Source organism: Schistocerca piceifrons, chromosome 2 (assembly GCF_021461385.2).
Source record: "Schistocerca piceifrons isolate TAMUIC-IGC-003096 chromosome 2, iqSchPice1.1, whole genome shotgun sequence".
Classification (NCBI taxonomy): domain Eukaryota; kingdom Metazoa; phylum Arthropoda; class Insecta; order Orthoptera; family Acrididae; genus Schistocerca; species Schistocerca piceifrons.
In genome coordinates, this window is record NC_060139.1 from 753,721,561 (window position 1) to 753,740,770 (window position 19,210).

The window sequence follows — 19,210 nt, forward strand, 5'->3', positions numbered from 1 at the left end:
CCTGGAGGGGAAGATCCAGATGGCCAGGTTTGTAAAGCAGCCACTGAAATCAAACTTGTTATGTTCAGCTGTATGTTGTGCAACAAGGTGGTCCACTTGTTATTGGGCACAGTTTGGCAGTGGACATTTATTCTACTGGAGCTGCTTGGTAGCCATACCAATATAAAAAGCTGAGCTATGACTACAGCAGAGCTGGTACATAACAGGGCTGCTTTCACAGGTGGCTCGGCCTCTGCTGATGCAGGATAAACCTACAATAGTACTGGAATAGGAAGTGCTGGATGGGTAGATTGGGTAGATCTGGCACCTGGGTCTTCCACAAGGATACGATTTCTTTAACAAGCAGTTGGGATTGGGTGTTGCATAGGTATGGACAAGGATGTTGTGAAGGTTGTGTAGGCAACAGAACCCCACTTCAGGAGGGGTGGGATGTCAGGTAGGATGCCCCTCATATCAGGGCATGATGCTAGATAATCACAGTCCTGGCAAAGGATGTGGTTCAATCGTTCCAGTCTTGACTGGTATTGGATGACAAAGAGGGCACTCCTTTGTACGTGGTTCTGGGGGATGGTGGGAGGATTTAGGGTGTTTGGGATGTGGCATGGGAAATGTTTGAGGACAAGGTCTGGGGGATAGTGCCTGTCTACAAAGTCATTTGTGAGACCTTCAGCATACTGAGCAAGGGAGCTGCTGTGACTGCAGAAACTGTCCCTGAATGGCTATAATGTATGGGAGGGATTCTTTGGCGTTGAAATGATAGCAACGGTCAAAATGCAGGCACTGTTGGTAGCTGGTGGGTTTTATGTGGACAGAGATGTGTATGGAGCCTCAGAGAGGAAGAGGTCAAAGTCCAGGGAGGTAGCATGTTGGATTGGTAAGGACCAACTGAAGTGGAAGGGAGAAAAGATAATGAGGTTGTGAGGAATGAAGATAGTATGGTGTCCTGACCCTGAGTCCAGACCATGTAGATACCATAAATGAACCTGACAAGATCAGAGGATTGAGAGGTTACAAAGTTTTCCTCAAGATGGCCCATAAAGAGGTCAGCATAGGAGAGTGCCATGTGTGTGCCCATGGCTGTGCCATGGATTTGTTTGTACACCTTCCCTTCAAAGGAGAAGCAATTGTGTGTTAGGACAAAGTTAGGAAGGTGTGTTAGGAAGAGGTTGTCAGTCTGGAGTCTGAAGGACATTGGGAGAGGTAGTGTTCAATAACAGCAAGACCATGGGCATGAGGGATGTTGGTGTATACGAAAGTGGTATCAACAGTGATGAGTAGTGGTCCAGGAGGTGAAGGGGTCAGGGTGAAATGTTGATGAAGGAAGTGGGAGGCTAGATTTTGGGCAATAGGTTGGACGTGTTGGTCAGGGTGGGTTGAAATTCTTTTAACGGGAGCACAATAACTAGCTACAATAGGGCACTCAGAATTGTTGAGTTTGTGGATTTTGGGAAGCATGTAGAATGGGGATGTGCAGAGTGTCATGGGGGTGGGGGGGGGGGGGGAGGGGGGTGAGGAGGGAAATGGATTCAGGGAAAAGGTTTTGGGAAGAGCCAAACGCTTTAAACAGGGATTGAAGGTTATGCTGGAATTCTGGGATGGGATGGAGAAGTCAAACAATTGGGGAGGCCTTTTGCCATGTCTGCCTGTAGTATCATTAGGTCAGGATCTCATTAGAGGCTGTGTATAGCTGTCCTCTCTTCTGCTGGAAAGTCAGTGTTCTTAGGAAGGACCTGGGGAAGGATGGTGCCATCAAGTTGTAGGTAAGAAATTTCTGGAAGGTGGCCCATGGGTGGTTAAGTGGAATTGGTGGAGGATCATAGTTGCATGGTGGTATCGTTCAAAGTTAGGACTAGGCTGGCTTTGGTAGGAGGAACTGGTGGCAAAGAAGTGTTTCCATTGCAGTGAATTGTCAGTCTGAAATTTCAAATCACTAAATCAATACATGTTGTGATCTACTGTGAGCTACATGTTAAGAGAGATCTGCTTCACCTACAATTGTAAATGAAGTTGTACAGTGTAAACATTTTGCTTATAACAGAGAAGAGTTATCGTAAAAAGTGACTACACCATTTTGGTAGCTTAAATAGATTGGAGCTCCCTTTCCGCACTCACCCCTGCCAAAGCGAAAAAGCCCATTGTCAAGAGGACACATCACATTCAGTGGATTGACATAGCACGTGCAATACAACAAATTACATCAAGAAGAGTGACCGCATGATATATGTAAGGTAAAAGTTGCCATATCAGCTGGGTGATAGATTGTGTACTGAATGCAACCCATCATATAGGACGTATGTGTGTGGCGTGGCGGGTTGGGGGATCTTGACAAGATGGTATACTCAGTGATGAAACAAAGCAGTAGGCTTTGCCAGAAATATCGACCCTCAGACAATGTGTCTAATAGTGTATTTTAAATACAACAGTACGCTGTCTTAGGCACCGTATAACACTTAAAACACTTGATAATGACACTTTGAAGCCAAAATCAAGATTGTGTAAGTATAAATGTAACACTGCAAATAAACAACAGTCTAATGGTGGTACTGACTTTAAAGAAATATATTATGATTGTGGCCCCGCATTATGAAAAAATTATTATTCCTTGACTAAGTTTCCTAATTCTCAAAATATTCCATTAGCCAATTCCACATTATAGCTTCCTGGACATTCTCCAATATCCTGTGAAGTAATGTCTACACTGCTCACTGAACGCAACAAGTCTTCAAATGAAAATCATATTAAAAGGAGCTGTAATACCAACTCTTTATGTCATTCATGATTTTCAGTCTTTTATAGATAGTGTTTTGCATATATTTTGTTACCATTTATATTTGTTTCTGGTTTTGTACAAAATGTGAACCACTTCTATACATATAATATAATCTGTGAAAATACTGTTTGGTTTCTGCACAGTATTAAAAAAAAAATAAATGAGAGCTAGGAAAAAAAGATATTTCTTTAATATTTACATCTGACTTTTTTATTTTATTTTCCTCCATCAGAATAAGACTGTTTCAGTGCAAAAACGGTGTCATAGATAACAGTACAGATGAATGTGCACCTCCAAATGCTAAAGAGACTCTCTTTGGATAAAACAAGTGGAAAAGCATTTTCAGATTTTTCTAGAACAGAGTCTATCCTTGTCTTTTATTCTTACTGACAGGGTAACATGTTTGCTGGGATATGCAGACAGTGCCAGTGTGTTATCAGCCATGGAGTAAAACATAAAGCTCATTTATAAATAACCTACTCCGCAAAGAAATTGAAAGTATCTGTTACTTTAATGAATAATATTAATGAAACTGTACTATCTTTCTTCCCATTTATGATGCGCACCACAGGCATAGCTACATCATCCACTGCAGTATAATTTTATGAGTGGAACAGGAACAATACAGTCCAAATATTTGACAAAATTCAAATTTTCTGAATCAAAAACTTTCTCTAATAAAAATTACCATTTCCTTTTTAACAATATTAGAGAAGGAAAGTTGCTACTCACCATATAGCAGAGACGCTGAGTCGCGATAGGCACAACAAAAAGATTCACACAATTATAGCTTTCGGCCATTAAGGCCTTTGTCAGCAATAGACACTCACACACACACACACACACACACACACACACACACACACACACACATAAACGCAAACGCAACTTGCACACACGTCTGCAGTCTCAGTTTGCTCGCAATGTGGTTTCAGTTATCTGAGACTGCAGACGTGTGTGCAAATTGCGTTTGCGTGAGTGTGTGCGTGCGCGTGTGTGATTGTGTGTCTATTGCTGACAAAAACCTTAATGGCCGAAAGCTATAATTGTGTGAATCTTTCTGTTGTGCCTATCGTGACTCAGCATCTCCCCTATATGGTGAGTAGGAACTATCCTTCTCTAATATTGTTACATTCCATCCTGGATTTTCCATTGTTTCATTTCATTTTTAAAAATGACATTATAATTGCTCCAAATATAGGGTTGAATCTCAACGATAGAATAGGAGAAGCAGGAATGAAGTCCTTCTATGCGGAGGAGGCAAAAGTGTACTAGTGGAAATGATGGAAAGCACATGGAGCTTATGTCAACTGAGGACAAAGCATTTCAGTAGTCAGCCATCATAGTGAGTAGATCTTTGGTCATACATAAGGCTAAAATCTATACAAACATATGGAAATATTGCCTTGGATGGTCACTGGCTCATATAGTAAAGATTTGGAATGCACCATGGCAATTGTTGACTTGATGAAGAGTCGTGTGTGAGCATTGTAAATGCTACTGCTAAAACTGCATAATATTATACCACACTGACTTAGTGCTTGATATTGTCAACTCCAGGAGATGTATGGTTTTCTTTAGCACTGTAAATCACAAGGGCCAGTATGTATTGTGTGTTCTTTTATCAATATAGTTTAATTTATGTGTGCATGCAGGCTGTTATGGACTCAAGTCATACCCGAGATAAATTTCTGGTTCAAATCCTAAATTTTTAGCTTAGTGTAATAATTATAAAGAGATTCTAAGAAATTTGTCTTTCCTTGAAAAGCCACTTAATAATTTACTCTAGTTAAAAAGGATTCCAAATTTGCCTGTTCTCTTCATGAAAAGCCATCTAATAATGTATAAGTAATCTTATTCTGATGATATTATTCAACAAACATTCAAGACAAACCACAATTTTTTTGTTTAGGATATCATTGTTTGTAGAGTGAGTGACTAAGTTGTTGTGTGCAGTCTGGCCTCAGCAGCTGGAGACAATGCCTTTGTGTGTGTGTGTGTGTGTGTGTGTGTGTGTGTGTGTGTGTGTGTGTGTGTGTTTGTTTGTTTGTTTCAATTTTAGAAGAATCTTTTGGCTGAAAGCTTAAATGTATAGTAGTTTTTTTGTTGTGCCTGTCAGTAACTCAACATCTCCCCTATGTGGTGAATAGCACACTATCTTTTCATAACATCGTAGTTATTTCGTCCTAGATTTTCCATTGTTTAACTCTGGCAACAATTATATTAAGACTCAAACAAATGAGATACTAATGAAATGCCAATCAGATTGATTCATTCTTGGGATACATTTTTATGTACAGGTGTTGTGTTCAAAACTGGCATTTGTCAGAAGCTTGATGTATATGTTGAAGGACAAAATTATTATATATATATATATATATATATATATATATATATATTAAAAAAAAACTCCGCCTAAGCCGGTCCCAAGCCCGGTTGTAAAAGGAGGAGGGGGAGGAGTAACACCTCGTAAAAAAACCTTGGTTCACCTGGCCCGGGTGATAGTACCTTGTGAGGGTCCCTTGCCAGGGATACGGCGAAGACCTCAACGGTAGTGAAGACGGAGATGAAGATCATCGGTACGGCGGAACTGGCGGAAGAGGCAAGCATTATCAACAAGATAAAGCATATTGAAAAGCCCAGACACGTCTGTGTGGCAACCACCGGTACTCTGGCCAGCGTCTGTTCACCATGTGAGGTGCGGCTGAACACCAAGCTCCAGGAACTAACAATCCCTGGTTCTAACTACCCAGCATTAGCTGGAACTTAATTACAAGCAGTATGATTCGTACAAGTAAAATTAATATTACCCCAGGTGGCCAATCCACTCGCCCTGTGGCGACAACCAAGCTATCGGATTCTGGGGAGCTTGGGCTCGTACGACAGAGAAAGTCGGAGTTCTCTAGTAAACGTCCACGAAAGTCCCATACATTTATTGGCACTTTTAACATTCAGACACTAATTCAGACAGGCAAACTTCATAATCTTACAACAGAACTCAACAAACAGAAAATTCAAATCCTTGCTCTCCAAGAGACCAGATTCACTGATTCAGAAACAATAGACTACAACAATTACCGTATCTTTAAAAGTAAAACAGACAAGAAAATTGGCAAAGGAGCTGCAATATTTGGCATGGCTTTTATTGTAAATAAGGACACCCTTGACTCTGTTATAGACATGAATCAAATCAGTAACAGACTAATGACCATGCGAATCAAGCACACCAACAAAATATATACATTTATTAATGTTCATGCACCTACCAACATTGCCAACAAAAAAGAACCGGAGAAGACAGAAAAATTTTGGGAAAAACTCGAAACTGAAATGTCCAAAATTCCAGAGGAGGATGTAAAAATTCTTCTAGGGGATTTCAACGCGCAAATTGGCAAAGAGAGGAAATATAAAAAAACAGTCGGTAATTACCCTGCACACAAATTCACAAACAAGAACGGCATGAGACTCATCGAGTTATGTCAGCAAAACAACCTAAAAATCGTGACAACATCACTTCGAAAAGACCCCAAGAAACAAAAAACATGGAGATCACCAAACCTTCAGCTTGGTGAATTTCAAATAGACCATGTTGCGATCTCCTATGACTTCCAGAAAGAAATACACGACGTTCAAGTCCGCAGAGGGGCAAATATAGATTCTGACCACTACCTTACCAGAGTTAAAATTAAATTCACTCCAAAAAGGAAACGCCAAAGGAAATCACCACTAATTCCCAAATTTGACTTGAAAAATATCAAGGAATCAGAAATTACAGAAGCATGGGATAAACAACCAACAAACAACTGGAAAGATTTCCGAACGAAAATTATACAGAAAGCAAGAGATTTGATTCCGTTAAAGAAAATATCCAAGCATCCATGGTGGGCAGAGATGTTGTCTTTAAATATGTCTGCTTGTGTCTGTATGTGTGGATGGATATGTGCGTGTGTGCTAGTGTATACCTGTCCTTTTTTCCCCCTAAGGTAAGTCTTTCCGCTCCCGGGATTGGAATGACTCCTTACCCTCTCCCTTAAAACCCACTTCCTTTCGTCTTCCCCTCTCCTTCCCTCTTTCCTGATGATGCAACAGTTTGTTGCGAAAGCTTGAATTTTGTGTGTATGTTTGTGTTTGTTTGTGTGTCTATCGACCTGCCAGCGCTTTTGTTCGGTAAGTCACCTCATCTTTGTTTTTATAAATAATTTTTCCCACGTGGAATGTTTCCTTCCATTATATATATATATATATATGATTTTCATATATTATTCAAGAAAAGTAGAAATTGCAGTGTTACATTTCCTAACAACAATAATCAAGCAAGAAGGAGACAAAGTCTTTCATCACTGTCTTTGAATAAATGACCTAGCAAACCAAAGGTAAGGAAGAACAATATGAAACCTCGATTGAATAAATCGAGTCCAACTCAACCAGAATTTGATAGCAGCAACTTCTATTTTAGGAAATATGACTTTAAATGCTGCATGTGTTAACAGATATGGTTTCAAGCAAATGTTTATCTTTTCCCCCAATACCAACTCATTTGTGACTCTGCTGTTACATGGTATTGTTCCTTCTGTGACTTGAGCTTCTGTACTCTTTAATTCATTAACAATCAAACAATGATTACACTCAAATGTATAATTTTAAAAATAATCACCATAGTGGTTGGTAGGACTAATAGCTCCATATTTTAAAAGCATTTTTATTTGGTTTCAATTGTTTGAGATGAGGTATTCTGCTTGTTAGAATACAATGAAAGGCAAATAATAATTTTAGAACTGCACAGTTATTTAGCTCACAAAATATAACAATTACAGAGCTTTCTTTTGTAGATATAACCATAGGCGAAACATTACTCCCTTCTCAACTAAGAGAATTCATGCCACATTTGGAAAAATTCCTCAACTTCAAACAGAAAACGTAGATACTCACCTCTCAAGATGCAGCAACACTGAATATCGAAGTTGCTCATTTTATGAAGTCCTGGGAAAAGTACAACTGCTTTATTTTTGGGTGAACTCTCCAATGCACGCTGCACTGTTGAACAAGAACTGAAGAAAAAAGTTTAATTAAATTGAGATATTTATACAGTAGGTCACAGAGAGCTCTGAGAATGGAACATACTTGACATATGTAGTGGATGGGAAATAATTTAGGATTTTTACTATCAGTTCATTAATGTCCTGAACAGATTGGCCCTGGAATACAATCCATGTACTTTTGTCACCGATACTTGCTCCTTCATTCACTACGGCTGTTTTCTGCTTTTGAGTCAACAGTTTCCTGAAAGATTAAAACATAACGTAAGGAACTCTTACAAACATTTATGTTGGTGGTCAGGAAACAGCCCTTAGTGCTTACTACTGCTGGTGACAACTAAATAATAATAGACAGCATATGATGAACAAAGAAAATGTGCTGATGGTTCTTTAAAGTGATTCTAATAGTACTTTTATAAATGAACTACCAAAATCTTAAAATATACAAATTGAATTGGTCGTTTAGAACAATCAAATCTTCTCAAATCATGAAAAACACATACTAGTGTGTCATTTTTCATATCTATTAACTCAAATACATGGTAGTCACATTAATGTGATGACTCCCTATGTTCGATTTCAATGTGCAATAAACACACACATAAGGCAGGTGGCAGCACTTGCAGTGAAGATTATGTATGAAGTGTGTCGGAAGGATGCAGAAAACAGTGCAGTCGTTCTCATAATGTGGAGCAATGTATCTGACACCCAAATGGGCATGATCATTGGCTTTCAGGTCAAGTGTGGAATCATTTCCCAAATGGCTGAGTCTATAATTGTTCGTGTGCCACTATAGTTAAAATATACCATGCACAGAAAAATGACGCTATCCAAAACTGGTGCCAAGGCAACTCTGGTGCACCACAGGCCATAGATGACATGGCTGAACAATGGCTGCAGAGATGTGTACAGGTAAAAAGAGTGGCAACTGTTGAGCAACTGATTGCCCAGATGAACCAAGGGACTACTGGCAGGGCTCCTCAATGACTGTTCAGCAAACAATGCTGTGTAGGTGTCTCTGCAGCAGGCACCTGGTTCATGCACCCACAGTGACTGCTGTTCATTGGTGACAAAGGCTGGAATTTGTACATCAGTACCACATCTGGACGTCCAATGAGTGGCAGCAAATGGCTTTCTTTTTGATGAATCACAGTTTATGTTCCATCAGACAGATAGCCATTGATTGATCTGTATGGCCCTGCAACAATTGTTGGAAGGGTCCGGGCCAGAAAATGCAGCATTATGACTTGTGGAATGTTTTGTGGCATTCCCTGGGTGATCTCTTCATTCTGGAAGGAACAATGGATCAACACAAGTATGCATCTATTGTGAGAGAACATGTGCAGCCCTACATGCAGTTTGTTTTATCTTCAGCAGATAATGCAATATGTCACACAGCTCTCAGTTTGTGTGTGGTTCGGAGAGCACCAGGATAAGTTTGGCATAATCCCCCGGCCACGAAACTCCCCGGATTAAAACCCAGTCAGAAATGTGTGCGACCACCTCAGTCGGGCTGTTCATGCCATGGATCCTCAACTGAGAAACCTAGTGCAGCTGGCGATGGTACTGGAGTCAGCATGGCTCCACATCCTGTTGACACCATCCAGAATCTCACTGACTTTCTTCCTGCATGTCTCAGGCTACTGACATGTGGTCACATTAATGTGACTGGACTGCGTATCTATGGACACACATAATTACTGCTCAGCAAATCTCCATCTTAGGAAATTGGAGTTTGGGAAAATAATAATAGTTATTTCCAATACATAGTGCCACAGAAGCGCATATATTAACATAAAATGTCATGATACAGAAAAACTACATGTTTACCTAAAAACATGAAATTTCTGAGCATGGCTACAAAGAAAAATTTCATGCTCTGCAATACAGATTTTATACAACTAAGTTTTATGTTTAGTGAAGTTGCCATCTCTACATGCAAACCAATTCATGTTACACACTGCTGTTAATTTGGGTCTTAATCTGATCTGATAGCTTTGTCCCACGTAAATGGTTACTGTCACTGGCAACATTAAGATACATAAAGGCAAACTCAAAATACATTGATATTATTAGTAATTGATATTATTAATAAATGATTATTTTCAGAAGAGCAACATCCCTGCCATGATAATTAATGCTAAAAATAGTTTATCATTCAAATAGTTCACTTATTCACAGAAAACAGCATTGATAAAGGTATGTATTTATTTTTTAATTTTGTACTTAAAGTGGAGAACATTTCAATAGGAGATGTGTTCAAAAAGAAACCAAACTTTCGAAATAGCATGTCAGTCAACAGGGGGATGCCATCATGCTGGATATATATTAGATCTAATGGCAACAACCAGATCTGACATCTTCGAGGAAGTCCACATTGAAACTGATATCAGTGATCGTAAGGCAGTTATAGCAACAATGAAAAACACACAGAAAGATTTATATGTTCAGCAAACTAACATCTCAATGAGGAACCCGAAGCTTTTGGTTGAGAACCGAAGCATATTGAGGAACCATGGATCAAGTTTAAAAGAATGCTTGACCATGTACCTGACAACTATGAACTCGGTGGAGAAATTTATAATGGGAGAGATCCTCCATGGTATAATGCTACTGTAAAGAAACTCCCAAAGAAACACAGACTGCATAATTAGGTATGAAACAAAGCATAGGGCTATAGGTACAGAGATGCTGAATGAAACTTATTTGGGAGTCACAAGAGCAATGTGTGAAGGCATCAATAATTATCACAGCAAAATAATGTCAAATGATCTTTCACAAAACCCAAGTAAATTCTAGTCACATGTAAAGGCTGTTAGGGGCATCAAAGTTAGTGTCCAGTTACTGACGTATGAGGCAGGAAATGAAATTGAGATTAGCAAAGCAAAAGCAGAAATGTTGGAACTCTTCTTCCACATGTTTCTTTACAACGAAAAACTCAAGAGTACTGCCCCAATTTAATTTTCATACCACTGAAAAGATAAGTGAAGTAGGTATTAGTGTCAATGGCATGCATAATCAGCCGAAATCGTTAAAACTGAACGCAGCCTCAGGGCCCAGTGGAATCCCTACCAAATTCTGCTCTACCCTGCTACTAGTGCGTGTGTGTTTAGCTGTGTATGTGTACTTAAATCACTCGCCAACTATATCAGTGTGAGGTAGCCACTTGAGGCTGCCTGCAGGAATTTTGCACACAGCATGGTCTCCGCACCGTCTACCAGCGACTCAAGCCTATATAGCCGTAGAGCACCTCTGGCTCATTCTCACTACGTTCTTTTAGTTTGTACCACTCACATCAGTTGTTCTGTATATTGCTTCTGTTGCACATTCTGTATGATACTTTCGTCTTGTTACCTGTGGAGTCACAAGAGGCTTATTACCAATACTGTTGGAAAGTTTATGAATAAAACCATATTTGTGTTACTTGGGTTGGTTTCTTCTATTACTTGGTTACTACAAGTTTGGAATGGTTTCCGCAGGTGCAGTCTTTAAGTGCAGTTTCGTCAGGTTTAGTCAATATGGATGCAGTGCTACCAGCCCTGATTGAACAGATCATTTTGGCAGTGACCACTTTGTCGGCTTCCACTAACAGACAGGATAACGTTCCATTGGCCTATCCATCCACTTTTCCTTCATAAGATGATTCAGCTGAGGATTCGGAGCTTAGGAAAAAAGATTCAGGCAGCATTTTTTGGCTTTCATTGTCACAGACTCGAATTTGTCGAGAACCTTATTCCTCACACGGGTTCCACCTACGCTGTATCACAACTACTGTGTCAGCTTACCCCTTTACAAGAACCGGCAGCTCTTACTTTTGATCACACATGCAGATTATTGTCCAACTACCATAGTGAATGATCACACACCATAGCAGCACGAGTTGAATTCTACTGATGCCACAAGAAACCAAACAAGTCATACAGGGCCTGGGCAGCCAAACTCCACGGCCTTAGTCGTTAATGTCAATTCATTACTGATGCCCATAACAATCCTTATGCAAACTCTACAGTGCTTAGCTAGGGACAAGGAAGTGCACCAGAAGTCTTTACTCCATGGAGGCCGCTGTTGACAGAAGTTTTGCAACTGGCACAGTTTTTTGAAGTTTCTCGGTCAGATGGTGACCAAACTGCAGTGTGGTGCTATATGGTAGTAGTGTCACAAGATATGCCAACTAGGACTACAGATAGCTTGCATGAGGAAACAGTAGTAGTGGTGATTAACATGTGGATCCAGTGCCAAGCAGACCAAGGCCAGCCCAAGCAGCTGTGACCACCACAGTAGCAGCATCAGCGTTCTCTGTTTTCGAGTCCAAGCCCTAAGCGCTGGGCTACTTGCAATGCTTGCCAGAGGAAAAGTCACACTGCCTCTGGTGTATCGTTCACCGAAAGTTGCTAGGATATCCACATGTATGTAAACTGCAAGGCTCCAACGCATGTGACTTCTCCCAAGTTGTTTATAGAGTTAATAGTTTTTGCAAAGTGCTCAGACTACAGATCGACACAGGTGCTGCAATGACATTATTGAATTCTCAAACCTATGTGAGTTTAGGCTCGCTGCTGTTGACACCGGTCATGCTGAAGCTGGTCAGTTATAACAAAGAGAACATTGCGCTGTTGGGACAATTTACTGCATCTGCCTCTTACAAGTCAGTGATTCGTTCCATTATATTTTTTGTGGCTGCTGATGCCAGTGTTGAGAGCTTGTTCAGAATGGATGCATTTCAGGCATTCGGATTTTTTATCACCAATGCAATTCACTTTGTGTTTAATCGAGTACCGTATTCTCAATTGGGGACATGTGTGAGTTTTTGTAAGGTATAGGGTGTGTTACGAATTTTCTGTCCATATTTCTTTGAAATCCACAGCTCAGCCTCACTTTTGTTGTGCTCGTCCTATTCCTGTTGCCCTGAAAGATCAAGTGAAAGCACAATTGCAATCTATTATGGGTAGTGAATGATCATCTCTGCTGGTTCTAGTCTGGAAGCCATTAGGGAAACTTCACTTCTGTACCGACTTCATTACTACTGTTAACACACGGTCGATTGTGGATATGTATCCCTTCCCACACCAGGATGAACCGTTGGCGAAAATATTGTGTGGCCAGCACTTTTCTAAATCTAATTTGTCTGACAAATATCTGCAGCTTCCTGTGGATGAAGCGCCTTGGCGAGTTCTGATTTTGAAAATTCCTTTCGGTCTCTATCAATATTTGCGCCTTCCTTTTGCTGTGGCTAGCACTCCTGCTATTTCCAATGATTTTTAGAGCAGCTGACATTGCCTGTCCCATGTTGCCTTCATTACATGCAGGATATTGTTGTCACAGGCTCCTCCATGGCCGATCACTTCCTCCATGGCCGATCACTTGAAAAATGTGTCCACTTTTTCTGTGTATCTTTCTGTCTTATGGTGTGACCTCACGAAATCTCAGTTTTTCAACCTTCTACTGTTTATCTAGGGTTCAAGGACTCGTGGGATGGGGTTTGCCTTCTGCCAGACCACATCTGTTGTGACATCTAAGCCTCATTCCTCGTTCACGAAGGAGCTTCAGGCTTTCTTAGGGAATATAGTCTCCTAATATAAATTCCTGCTTGGGGCGGCCACACAGGGCCACCCATTGCATGCCTTGTTATGCAAGAATGTACCTTTTTGCTGTGGCCTGGAATGCAAATGTGTTTTTCAAAAATCAAAATTCAACCTACTCTCAGCCCCTTGTTTAGCTACATTCTCTCTGGACCAGCACATAGTTTTAGGCAATTGACACCTCAAAGTACAGCCTCAGCGCAGTCCTAGCACACTGACAGATCTAGACAACCGGTTGCTTACGCCTCTAAATAATGCACTCCAGCCTAGCAGCTTTACTCTCCGATGGAAAAAGAGGCTCTTGTCATACTCAATGCTGTCCAGATGGCTCCAAGTTTCACATTATTACTGACCATAAACCCTTTGTTTCTTTGTTTAACCCTCACACCTACAACGTTGGGTGCTGTTCTTGTCTTACTACAATGACGAAATCCATTTTCAACCTATGACTAAATGTACCAATGTGGATGCATTGTTCCGCCTTCCTGTGGGTCCTGATCCTGACTTTGATCCTGAAGAATTGCTCTGCTTCCATTTCGATATTGAAACACAGGTCGTGGTCGAGGGTTTCCCAATTACGAACTCGTGCATAGCACCTGCCGTTGTTGCCTACCTGGTCCTCTGCCATGCGGTTCAGTTTGCTCAACAGAGCTGGCCAGATAAACCACCAGGGTGGGCTTTGGACCACTTAAGCAACTGTTTTTCCTTATGGTATTGCCTCTCTGTTTCTGAAGGTGTTTTGCTGTTGTCCATGAAAGACCTCTCTCTCAGAGTAGTCATCTCCACCACATTAGAGTGCAAGGTTCTACATCTTCTCCTCCACAGTCACTGGGAGGTTTCAGACACTAATCTATTAGCTACAAGACATGTTTTCCGGCCAGGAACTTATAGCAAAATTGTCTATTTTGTCTCGGCTTGTGAAAAGTGTGCCAGCTCCCAGGGCACCTTTGTCCCCCTGGTGCACTCAACACCACCCACAGGAACGGATCCATGTAGACTTTGCAGGTTCCTTCTTGAGTTCCTATTGGCTCCTGGTTGTAGATGAATTTTCCCGTTTTCCTTGCATTCTCCAGTGTGCATCAGCATTGGCTTATGTCACAATTTGTAAGCTTTTGAGGGTTTTCTCTATTAAGGAGTTGCTTTATAACTTAGTTTCTCACACATTTTGGTTTTGTTTCCGCCATGGCATTCACCATGTTACAGCTCTGTCATTCCACTCTCAATGAAATGGTGAGGCAGAATGCTAGTGTGTACGTCCCAAATGAAAAAGTTTGTTGTGGATCCTTCGCCCGATGGCACCCTTCACCGTTTTCTGAGCACCTATCACTTCACGCCTATGGGGGGAGTGGAGCCTGGCTGAGTTGCTTCACGGCCAGCAGCCACGCACGCTACTCCACCTACCGCGGCGTGCACAGCATCTGCTGCAACGATTTTATATGGCAACTTCATGCCACGATCACTGGTGTGCGCACGAGGGTATGGTCGCTGGCCCAAGTGGATACTGGCCACTGTTGTCCACCGTCGGGGATGCCGTCTTTGTGATATCCGTATGACCAACAGGCTGGTGGCATGCCACTTTCATCAGTTGTGTCCGTGCTCACCGCCACAAACTACAGGTTCATGAATGTGGCCCCCATTGCTGCAGCCTGCCCGTTGCCCTCTGCTTCGAGCCCGTCGTTGCCTGCCACGGAGTCCCATTGACTGCCTCCTCCATGTGCATTGTACTGGAGTTCCAGCTCTCCGGCGCTAGATGCCGGTCCATCTCTCCACCCTCGGGTCCATTGCTGCAGCTTACTGTTTCGGTCGGGCTGCTCCACCAGCCCCCCACTATCATCGCCTCAGCCATTGTCGTCGTGGGTCCAGCCCTATCTCCTCTGTACTGGGACCTGCCTGCTGATGACGACGCAGAGATGGTGATAGCACCCTACTCCCCAGTGCTGTCGTCAGGTACTGTGCAAGTCCACTGCCCTCGGGTGTGCCGACGTTTCCACATGTAACAGCCCTATACTCCTGTGCCCGTCCGGCACACCGTCCTGCCCCGCTGTTGGCACCACATGCTGCCATTATAGATCTGATGGATGTGTCTCTCGTTGGACCGCTGGTGTTTCCTTCATCATCTGGGTTCCCTCTTTGCATGAGGGAGAGGTGTGCTGCATCCCGTTACTAGTGTGTGTGGGTATGAGTGCACCAAGTGTAGTATTGCCACACGTATGTACTTACATCAACTGCCAACTGTATCAGTGTAGACCGGCCACTAGAGACTGCCTTTGGGAAGCGTGCACAGGCCATGGTCTCCGCCATGCTGTCTAACAGTGACTCGTGCCTATATAAGCGTGGAGCAGTGCTGACTCGCTCTAAGTTCTTTTAGACTGCACTGCTCACATCAGTTGTTCTGTGTATCACTTATATTGCACCTCCTGTATGATTCTTTTGTCTTGTTACGTGTGGAATCACGAGAAGCTTATTTCAATTACTGTTCAACGGTTTAGGAATAAAGAAATATTTGTGTTACTTGGATCCGTCTTGTTTATTACTTGGCTACTACAAAGTCTACACCCAATGCACAGCTGAATTAGCCTCTCTGTTAACTATAATCTATTGTAGACCACTTGAACAAAAAAAAACAGCACCCAATAGCTGGAAGGAGGTGCAGGTCACACCTGTTTATAGGAGGGGTGAGAAGTGATTAAAAAAACTACTGTCCACTATCTTTGATATCGATCTGTTGTAGAATCTTAGAACATATTCTGAACTCAAACGTAATGAGGTATCTTGAACAGAATGACCTCCATATTAACCAGCATGGATTTCAAAAACACAGATCACATGAAACCAAACTAGCACTTTTCCACATGACATAATGTAAGCCATGGACCAAGGCAGTCAATGTAGATGCAGACTTTCTCAATTTCCAAAAAGGATTCTGCTCAGTACCACTCCTGTGGTTATTCTCAAAAGTACGATCATACAGGGTATCAGAAGAAATGTGAGACTGGATTGGGAATTTCTTGGTAGGGAGAGCACGGCATGTTATCTTGGATGGAGAGTCATTGACAGATGTAGAAGTAACTTTGGGGTGTACCACATGGATTTGTGTTGGCTTCCTTGCTGCTCATGTTGTACAATATGATCTTGTGGATAATATTAAGAGTAAGCTCAGACTTTTTGTAGACGATGCAATTAGGTACAATGAAGAACAGCCTGAACAAAGCTTTGGCAATACTTGATAAGATTTCAAAGTGGTGCAATGATTTGAAACTTGCTTTAAATGCTCAAAAATGTGAAATTCTGCATTTCACAAAATGTAAAATCTTAGCATCTCATGAATACCATATTAGTGAGTCACAACTGGAAGCTGCAAACTCGTGCAAATACTTGGATGTAACACTTAGTAGGGACATGAAGGGGAATGATCACGTAGGCTAATTTGTGGTAAAGCAGGTAGCAGACTTTTGGAATATTGGTGGAATACTAGGGAAATGCATTCAGCCTACAAAGGAGTTATTTACAAATCATTCATGACACACATTCTAGAATTTTGTTCGAATGTGTGAGATCTGTATCAAATAGAACTAGCATGTGATACTGAACGTACAGTGTATAGAAGTAGAAAGTGTGATCTCTTGTCTCCAATAACATGGGCTGAATAGGGTTAGTGTGGTAATCTCCCACTGCACAGCACTGCGATTGTTTTGCGCGCTATGTTGTCTACGTTTATAAATGATATAACATGTGCTTTGTTGCTGATTTGCAAATATTTTTAGTTATATATGTGCAATTATGCAGTAGTACAGATTATTGGTGGTTCTTGATTATAAATTAAACCAAAATACATGGTTGCCAAGCAAATAATTCAATTGAAACTAATAGTTGGGTCTGCAGTCTCCTAAACTGAAGAGATGACACCTTCCTGTTTTGTGCCTGGTTGTTAGTAAGATTATAGAAATTGCAAAGAGGTAAGAAGCATTTTCTAGCCCCCAAAAGATGTAGAAAATTTTAACAAATGGAAAAAAAAGTAATCCCAGGAGAAGACAAGGAGCTAATAAGAAACTCATATTTGTGATGCTCATTTTGCTGAAAATTTAATATTAAAACACAAAAATTCATTATTGATGGAAAGGAAGCAGAACTGCTCAGAATTGAACCATATTCAATGCAAACAATAAACTCAAATCAGAGAAGGCTAGAGTAATTGTGCTGCAGGCAGAAGTAAGTAGACTAAAGAAACGGAATATGAAATTCAATAGTGAATTTCTTCTAGATAGTTTTTTTATTACATATAAAATCTCCTAAGGGTTAAAGCACTGCTTGAAACATGATCTGTTACCTCTTTCTTCAGATGTGCGTTTGTGGAGAGACTTGAAAGGTTTGAAATGCACAGATGATATTAACAACACAGTCATAGATGCTATTAAAGAAAATTTTAGAGAAGAGACTGATGAAAATAGAAAGACAATTGTAATTATCTTTGATGAGATCTTACTGAGAGAGGATATTCAAATCAACAGCTTCTCTTTATTCATAGATGGATTTGTAGACTTTGGCAATACACTGCCTGCCAACCAAAATAGAGTCTTAGCTGATCCTACCCTTGTTTTCATGCACCTCAGCTACACAGTTGAATACAACCAATTGCAGTCTATGCCAGAAACAAAGCAACTCCTGGAGAACTGTTACCAAAAATTTTAATTCAGGTTGTAATACAACTGGAGCAGGCAGATTGTAAAATTGTAGTGTTTACATGTGATGGCAGCCAATCTAACAAACAAGCCCGGAAACATTTGCAAATATTAGGAAAGAAGGGGGATATTAAATGCTATTTTCAAAATCCTGTTGATGAGAACAGAAAATTTTGGGCTTTTTCAGATGCAGTACATAATTTGAAATGTATACGTAAACTCCTTCATGATATACATACTGTGCTGTTTGCTGCTGACATCACAAAGTATTTATTTTATGAATGTGTTTATAAAGTTGACAATTCACTAGAGTTTGCTTGTGTAAAGGCATGTAGTACACTGACATATGTACACATACACCTGACCTAATTTTAGTGAATGAATGCTAGCCTTACTTTCCAGTTGTTTAGTACCAGCATGGTGAAAGCTATAAACTTTTTTGGAGAAAGTGGCATTGTGGGATTGAAGATAGTAAGCCAAATGAAAAATTTACTTAGTATATAACCAACATTTTCAATGCTCTGAATTCAGAAACACCATCATGTGGTAAGAGAAATGATTCAGATTACCGTAAAATTCAGCAGAATATTTCTCATATTCTGACCACCTCAGACAGTACTTTTGCTTCAAACAGAACATTGGAATTGCTCAGAGTAACAGTACAGAACACGTTAGAAATAGCTGAATACTTGTGGAATAAAGCACTATAATATGTATTGATTGCCAAGTTCAATCAGGATCCACTGGAGCGATATTTTGGTATTTATCAGATCACTGACCTGTGATGACCACCCTTCATCAATAGATTTTCTATAGTTACATATGCTACAGTTGATATATGTGCTTGTCAAGAATGATTTATCCAAGGCAGGGAATTCAGATACGAATCTTGGCAAAGAAGACTAAGAAGGAACACACGGGGGGAGGGGGGGGGGGAAATCTGTGCTAGAGAATATAGATGAAAAACTGACCACCAGAAATGCTAGTGAAAGTCATTCTGAGTGGACAGGCAATGAGCCCCACAAGAGTGTTCTTGATGATGCAAAAAGAACTATTATACACAACATAGCAGGTTACATTGTGCACCAGACCTAAAAAATCACTAAATGTTGTGCCTGCTTAGATTCACTAAAGAATTCATCCGTT

At 40.8% G+C, this 19,210-nt stretch overlaps 1 protein-coding gene across 1 annotated transcript in view; it reads right to left on the reverse strand.

Moving 5' to 3' along the window:
* Nucleotides 1-19,210, reverse strand: part of LOC124777530 (protein nessun dorma-like) — a 196,635-nt gene that overhangs the window by 28,738 nt on the left and 148,687 nt on the right. Inside the window, exons 5-6 of the mRNA XM_047252978.1 lie at nucleotides 7,892-8,050; nucleotides 7,700-7,818 (exon numbers count right to left, since the gene is read on the reverse strand). Coding sequence (XP_047108934.1) covers nucleotides 7,700-7,818; nucleotides 7,892-8,050 — 278 coding nt within the window. The remainder of the gene's footprint in view (nucleotides 1-7,699; nucleotides 7,819-7,891; nucleotides 8,051-19,210) is intronic.